At 37.2% G+C, this 8,486-nt stretch overlaps 1 protein-coding gene across 1 annotated transcript in view; it reads left to right on the plus strand.

Moving 5' to 3' along the window:
* The first annotated feature begins 7,993 nt into the window (after positions 1 to 7,993).
* The window catches only part of LOC107039318 (RB-associated KRAB zinc finger protein), a 3,311-nt gene continuing 2,818 nt past the window's right edge, over positions 7,994 to 8,486 (plus strand). The window contains exon 1 of the mRNA XM_015258875.1: positions 7,994 to 8,349. Within this exon, the coding sequence (XP_015114361.1) occupies positions 8,197 to 8,349 (153 nt within the window). The 5' untranslated portion in view covers positions 7,994 to 8,196. The remainder of the gene's footprint in view (positions 8,350 to 8,486) is intronic.

Here is an 8,486-nt window from a genome sequence, read left to right on the forward strand (position 1 = left end):
AAATAGATTTTTCAATTTCGTTCGACAACCATTTGTTAAACTTTCAATAAACGTTCGTCGATATATTTGATGGATCAAATTTAACAAGGAATTGTAGATTATTGTGAAAATATCTTCTACGGGAGACATTGATCGATTGTCACGATATAAATGATTGCTCGATTGTTACCAAATGTATATATGCCCTCACTATCTAGTTTAATAATCAAAATTGACTGAATGAAATTGAAAAATCTTTTCTGAATTTTAATTAATTAGTTGTTGAATTTCACCAACTAATTGTTGAAATTCACCAAATAATTTTCTCCGTGTAGCGGTGTGAGAAATTTTATTATATAAGAGGATAATTTTTGCATCCATAGGTGTGTTTTTTTTTTACCGAACGAATCGCAAAATATCCTCCGCAAACAGATATTTTTTCATTGAATCACATTTGGCTCCACGATTACCTTTCGTCGTACATTAAAATTTGCTACCATTTTCTAGGTAACTTTTATCCAGCTTTTCTCTCCGTGAAGGCATAATTTCTTCAATCTTATTAAGAAATGATGTTATCAGAAACAATGAATTCATTGAACCAATAAATTTAAACTCAAGAAGAGACACGCGGCGTCAATCAATAGGAGGAATGAAATTCCCAGGGTGTCAATCTCGATATGGCCTGTCTATTCTACCTTCCGTCGTCTTCTAGAGTACATTGGAACGCGCCAATTTACGGTATGCCAGAGGGTGAATCCAAGGAAGGAATGAAATTGGGGGAAATTTGTCTCTGCTAATTTCTCTTTGAAATAGTGAAATTGTAACACACCCTGCGACACAAAATTCCTTCATCAAAGATGTTATCTCTCTCCTTGAAGATTATCTCAGAATCATGAAAAAGTCCACCGTATTGATGAATAATTAATCATGTTTATTTTTATTTCCGCTCGATGAAGGGAGGAAAAATCACGTCGAAGGGAAACTGATGAAGCGTTAGTGCCGTGATATTAATCAGGAACGCTTTGGTGGGCTTTATGAGTCTTGAAATATCGTAGAATCTGGGGGCAAAGAGACGACGTGATATAGAAAGGTGGAAGGGGATGGAGGAATATTGCGATGGGGCGGCTTTCTCAGGACCAAGACATCAATGTCAATAATAATTCATTGATTACTTAATTCATATAGTTACCATGGCAACCGAGAGGCTTTCTCTATCTTTCACGGTTATTTCCCTTTTTGAGATGCTTCCTACTCATTTATATCACACTCCCTCTGTTTTTCTCGCTTCGACGAAGGAAGTACAGACGACGAACTACCAAATATTCTTATTCAAGCTTCATTCACAAGAAGAAAAACATCTTTTATTCGCAGTTGGCAAATACAATTGATAAAAACTCAAGTTTATTTTCTTTGTTTAAATTGACAATGTGTTCAAATTGTTAATCTATGACTCTAAGAAATATCGAGTTTTCTTGCAGTAGTGAATGGGACAGTCGAATTTTCTTCAGTGAATTGTCTTGAAATCTGAAAAATTACATAATAATGATCCGATAAAATTGTTAGTCTTGAAATACTCAATTTCTGCCATTTATTGTATTCCTTCTATCAAAAGACAAGGATAGAAATCAAATTTATGGGTATTCTTCCATTATTCGAAAGAAAAATCCATTTAACAACTTTCCGGAGACATTCGAAAAGTATTTTTTTTAGTTCTTCCCGCCCACCTTTTTGCATTTTTTGAATTTCTTCTCAATTAAATATTGATATCCCCATAATACTTGAAGAAAAACAGTGATTCGAAGTTCCCGCCGACAAAAAAATCCATGTTCTAGCCGGTTATCCCTTTCTGATACTTTTTTCATTTCCTTTTCATAATAATCATTGGAACCCGACCATAGGAATGAGGAGTATCGATATCCTTTTACCATATGATAGGAAAAATATATTTTAAAAATTTTCAGGAAAATTTGGAAAATTTTTTCTATTACCCGAAGGAGACTGCGAACGACATTTGTTTTGTGTTTTTGTTTTGATCCCCAAAAAAATCCTTTTTATTGATCTGTAACATAATTCCTCTTCATTCAATATTGTAACTTCTGATTAAGGACAAAAGAAATATATAATAAGAATAAGAATGGATACAATTAAATTAATCTCATTGTGAAGACGGAAATGTAAAGAAAATACAATAAAATAAGACGGCGACGGTGGCCGAAGTGGTTAAATCGCTCGGCCGGACGGCGGGACCCGTGAGGCGCGGGTTCGAGGCTTGGGGCAATTGCGATTTTTAATCTTTCGGAAACTGTCGAACGGAAGTCTAGACACAGAGAATCATCGGAGAAGTGTTAGGAAAACATTCTCCGATGAAGCTCGGTCGATGGACGCCCGTGTCGACCAAGGTTTTCCATGGTTTCTCTTGGTCACCAGAAGAGTCTGTACGTGGGGTACAGCTCCTGGGGTACAATGCGACACGCCGGTTGGAAAAGAAGTCTGCCCATGGAACCGCAAATATGTAAAAACTCGAATAGGGAATATATGGCAATAAATAAAAAAAAATAAAATAAAGGAGTATAAATTAATGTAGCGACGGCCGTTTGCTAGTGTAACAATATTTTCAAAAATAAATTTTGTATGTTTCAGGTATTCTATATTGTATTTCAATGCTTCATAAATATTCTTGATGATACATATTCCGGTGTGAATGTAGCATTATACGTTCTTACAGTATTGGCACTGAAGCAAGCAAGGCGAAACACGAAATGAATATTCAGAAGTTATTAGTCTGTAGTGAAATGTGACGGGACGCACCCTCCACTCCGGGACCATAGCCTCCTCCTCGTGCTCACTCTCACTCCCATACTTCCGACTCGACTCTATTATAGATTTTGAAAACCACTCATCAGCAGACGAACTTCTAAGATTGAATGGAAAAACATTTCTTTAATGAAGAGAAATGTATTGTTGGGGGAAATGAAACTCGAGTCGAGGGATTTTTTACCATTAGAAGATGAGAAATCTCCTGGAGGCAATTGGCTGGCAATTGAGATGCGATACCCTACGACTAGAAAGCCCTCTCGATCGTCACGATATTCAAATGGCATCAATTCCTCGAGAATTGCCATTCTATCTCCAGGAATACGAGGCTATTCACGAAAACGAAAGGGGGATGTATTGTATTGGCTTGTAGATATACACATTCACCCATTTTACAACCTCTCATCTTGATAAGTTACGAGATATGTGAAAATTCTTCAGTGGGGTGCCATTGATTTCCATGCAAATTTGTTCTGACAAAAGGAATGTAAGAAACATCAATAAAAAAATTATTTTACGGAATTGCTCACTTACCGCTGATAAAAACTCTTGATAAAACATTCAGTTCGCCAATAACGAAAAACCTAACTTACACAGAAAAAAACAGAACAGTTCACTGAAAAAACAATGTTTGACGCTCATCTGAATTTCAGATGTCAGACGGAAAAGAGACGCCTGGATCATCATAAATATCTCAAATTCACCAAATCGCGCTGATGCACCTTGTTCACAAACGGAGGTGTCTGAAAATAAGCCATCTTTGATTGATTCAAACACTTTCTTGCTGTTTGGAAAATGTCTACAAAACGCACTCCAAAGTATCTGAAAAATGTCTATAAAACAGTTTAAAATTCAAACATTGGTTTTTGCAGTATTCGCATAGTTCCTACGTTCGCAAAAAACATGAAAAAGTTTCGACCAGCATGACAATTTTTCTTCCATTCATCCCAAAGCAACGAGCGTTATCACAAATCCCTTAACCAACTATTATGACTTTTGAAAAAATTCTAGGATAGGATTTACCCACTGAGATAACCCGTCGGCTTGTCAACGCACGGTTGAAGTTTGCTCCCATAAATAAGTTGAAAAAGCAACAAAGGTTGATACACCAACGCAATAAAAATGAAACTAGGACGGGAGAAATAAGTTTAGCAGCCGATGTTTACCGGCCGGGGTGGCCACCCCCGCCCCCTCAACTCCCATGATACAAACCCTTCCAAGAGTCAGCACTTTGAAAAAAATAAATAAAATGCGTCGACACATTGCGCGTTATCGGACGTCGTTTGGGCGTAAAAATAATTTTTTTTCAGCGGATGTTTTACATAACCCCCAACCCCCTCCCCCTAAACACTAGTGAGTCCGGAGAGGAATATGGGGGGAAAGTTGGTGTAAGTGGGCGGAGGGGAGTAAACAAGAATAATAAACTGACTCACGGGCTTTTCGCGTATCGCATGGAGTTTGCGATATAAATTTGCGATAATGCATATGCTGGTGAGATTTTTTCCGACACGATCGTGTATCATGTGTGGCGTGAAATGGAGGTGGGGCTGGAAGGGGGTAGGCTATAGAGAACGAACGCCTGTGCACCCTCTCATCGTTTTCTGTAACACATACGCAATACCTCGAGCATCGAAGCTCGATCTTACGTTATTCTCTCACTCTTCTGCACCCCTTAAGACACATAGTGTTGGAAAAAAACCTCATACATCACACGCCACCTTCTTTATTAAACCCATATTTTTCAAAATAGAAACATCAAATTTGCGATCCATCTGACGATCACTTTTTATCCCTCCCCCATCCACCTTACAATTTCAAATATTTTTTTTAACGTCAACAGTATGAAAAAATATATTCTCCTCTGTGGCATTGAAGGTCGTGCGCCACCGAGTTCTTGTATTAAACGCGTTTATTATTAATGCCCACAGGTATGACCGTAAAAACTGCTGATGAAAAAGAAGGAGAAAAAAAAAAAACGCACACGCCAAGCCCCTCTTGGGTATTCTTGTGCCTTTGGTCGAGATTGACGGACTCTCATTCGACGAGCCAACCGGTCGATGTCAATGGATTATTCAGAATGAACGAGAGATTCTGAGAGGATGAATGGATGAAACGAAAATGCCAGGAACGATTTTTTTTCCCATAAATTATTAATGAAAAAAAATCAAACTGTTTACTCACCATGTTTATTGTCAATTCAGCCCTATTGTTTCGGCGTTTTTTCTTCGTCATCTCCCTCGCGAATTACTGGGTCCATCTGTGAGTCACTCATCCCTGAATATTTAATTCCACAAAGAATCTTATTTTTTTTTCTCTCTGCGACGAGCGCGGAGATAGTGAGGAGGGTTATGGTTTTGGATGGGCGATTGTCATTTGAAGAGGTAAAAAAATCCACCGACTCGAATGTTAAGGGTACAGCGGAAGAGCGGGGCTGAACGGGAAAGGAAATGAAATCAATTATTCATCCAAATTGGCCGGGAAAAAAAGTCCTAATTATCCCTGGCAAATACAAGCTTAATACGTAAAAGTGCACCCACCCCTTCCCCCTTCATTTCTCATGGCCTATCTGCTCCACCGTGAATAACCATTTGTATTTCCAATTAGGTTTGCTAATAAGAAGACGAAGGCATTGCTGTAGTTGAAAAAAAAAGGAATATGAAAAAACAGAAAGAAATGTATAACCTCATCCAGCCACTGGGGAAATAAAGAAAAGCGCCGCTCAGTATGACAATACCGACGGCTGGCCGGTGGGGTTATACCGGGTGGACTACAATTAAAAATCCTCGTTCACCCTCGCTTAACCTCCATCGAGTCCCCTCAACCCCCTTGGGCACCACCACTGTGGGTGCTCCTTATGTTGTATTAACAGTGAAATTGTGGGAGATACGACTGAAAGATGTTCCAAAACATTGCGCTGAGAATGGTCGTTTTTTCGGATGATTTTGTTCTTTTTTTTCTAGAATGTCGTTTGCATTACACCATTGAAAGTCCTATGATTATAGTCCTGTATTTTTTACATGGGTTATTTTCTATTAAATTTCAATTATTATGTGACTCGAGAATTCAACTAATTTTGTGTCTTATTCGAATAATTTAGCGTTTCTTTGGAATATAGAATTTTTATTTTTTTATTCATTATTTATAGTGATGGAACTCTTATGCCGAGTTATTTACACTGTCGTTATACAGGATATATATTTACACAACTTACTATTTATACAACATATTTATACTTGCAATTTAGATTCTTTTAGGTATTTAAACATATCTTCGATATATTTGTGGTTACCTCAATCTAAGAACGTTTTTGTAGTATAGGGAGGAGAGCAACTAGATTTTTTCAGTCTGCCTAACAATTTGATTCTCTCACGTTCAAATTTTGGGCATTGCCATAATACGTGCTCGAAGTCTTGGTTTTCTGCTCCACATGAGCAACTTTTGTTATCGATTATACCAATCCTTTTCAAGGAGGTAGAATTTATTTATTTAGTCCTTTTTTTAAAAAAAACGAGTGGAAGAGAGGGAGATCGAAAACAATACTCTGACACTGGTAGATTTTTTTGTTTTTTTTTCATATAATTTTGTTCAGTTTTCTATTACGTCATTTGCACTCCACCATCGAAAGTCCTGTGACTATGCTGCTGTATTTTTTATACAAATTATATTCTACTAGACCGACGGTAATGGTTAGATGAGTTAGGTGTTGCTCCGGCGGACGAGTGCAGCTGCGTTTAGCGCGGTTAGTACTTGGATGGGTGACCACTTAGGAACACCCTCGCCCAAGAATTTCGTAAGGTAGGCACGATGTAGTGGTCTAATGTGTCCCTCTAGTCAGTGGGACGGAAGGGCACATTAGGGCTCTGCACAATCGGCTGTACGACTGGGGTTTTCCATGGTTTCCCGTGCTGTCCTAGCCCGAATGGGGTACAGTTAAGAATAAAAATCAGAAGAGAGAAGTGGGAGAGGCAAGGCAGACGAATGGGGAGCCTATAAAACCGTAATGGTAGTAGGACAGAAAATATGAATTAAAAAAATTTATATATTCTACTAAATTTTAATTATTATGTGACTCAAGAATTTGGGAATTCAACTGATTTTTAGTTCTTTTCGAGTAATTTAGAGTTTCTTTGAAATGTGGAATTTATTTATTCTTTTTTTTTAGAAACGAGCGAAAGGGAGAGATAGAGAGGACATTACTCTAACAATGGTAAATTTTTTTGATTTTTTTTTTCAAATAATTTTGCTCACTTTTTCCTACTGTGTAATTTGCACTCCACCATTGAAAATCCTGTGATTATGCTCCTGTTTTTTTTATACGGATTATTTTCTATGAAATTTCAATTATTATCTGACTGGAGAATCAGGAAATTTCACAGATTTCGGGTTTAGCTCAAATTATTTAGAGTTTCTTTGAAATTTAGCATTTATTTACTCTTTTTTTTTTGTTCAAGAAAAGAGTGGACCAAAGATAGGCGAAATCACAATACAGAATTAAAATTATTTTATTACATTTAAAATCAAGGAATCGTATGGTACAATTAGATAATTGAAAAATCAAATTCAGATATTTGGAATTAATGGTTTAATCATAAATGAGAATTGAAAATTATTTTTAAATTTAAATAAAAAAGTAAGGACCTGTGATTAATCTATGGTAAATTTCTTTTAAAATTACTCAGTAACAATTTTTGCCGATCCCAGGAGTGGAAGAGAGAGATAGAAAAAACATTACTCTGACAATGGTGTTTTTAAAAAAAAATTTTCAGATAATTTCGTTCTTTTTGTTCAATACGTGATTTTCATTCCACCATTGAAAGTCCTGTTTTTTATACCGATCATTTTCTACTAAATTTTAATTATTATCCGACTCGAGAATTAGGGAATTCAACTGATTTTTAATTTTATTCAAATGATGTAGAGTTTCTCTGAAATTTAGAATTATTTTATTCATTTTTTTTTGGTTGAAGAAAAGAGAGGAAGAGAGAGATGGAGAGAAAGAGAGCAATTTCCGTGGAGTTTAAGGAGAATATTCGGTAGAGGATTGAGTATTGTGTCGCCAAGGTTAACACGTGTCGATCCCGTGGGTAAGAGTACAGTCTAGTTGTTTACAGGATTGTGTTTGGGAAGTAAAGTTTTCATGTGATTCGGGATAGACAGAGGACGAACTCCACAATGTCAATGCCATAGGGATCGGTGTGGATATCGTTTCCTATTCAGTATCGATTCACTGGTGATTGAGTGCTCACACCAGAGCACGTTGCCACTGACCTCTCGCCCCGAGAATAAACAGTTTGGGCAGCAGAACGTACGGTCTTATTGTGGCTGCTTAGACATTTTTGGGGAGATAAAAATTGGAGAATAGGAAGTGGGCGCTTGTGTTGACGGAAGTTGGCAAGGCGTATCATGCGTGTAAAGAATTCACCCAAGCGAACAGTGAGAATGAAGAATGCTAAACAAATCGCCGATGACGTCATGAGGGATTCTGGGAAAGACAGGTCATCGTCGCGAGAGAATTTGTCAAAACCTTGTGAAGAAACGTCTTCGCAACTGAATCAGGTAGGAATTTCTTACGATTAATTACGAAAGTTATTTAATAATTGACTTGAGGGGAGACTACTATGAGTTTTAAAAGTCGCGGGCGATTGGAGTAAGATTTCCCATGAGTTGAAGATCGATTATATATATATATATAT

This window comes from Diachasma alloeum, unplaced genomic scaffold (assembly GCF_001412515.2).
Source record: "Diachasma alloeum isolate Michigan unplaced genomic scaffold, Dall2.0 Dall_scaffold_00296, whole genome shotgun sequence".
NCBI lineage: Eukaryota > Metazoa > Arthropoda > Insecta > Hymenoptera > Braconidae > Diachasma > Diachasma alloeum.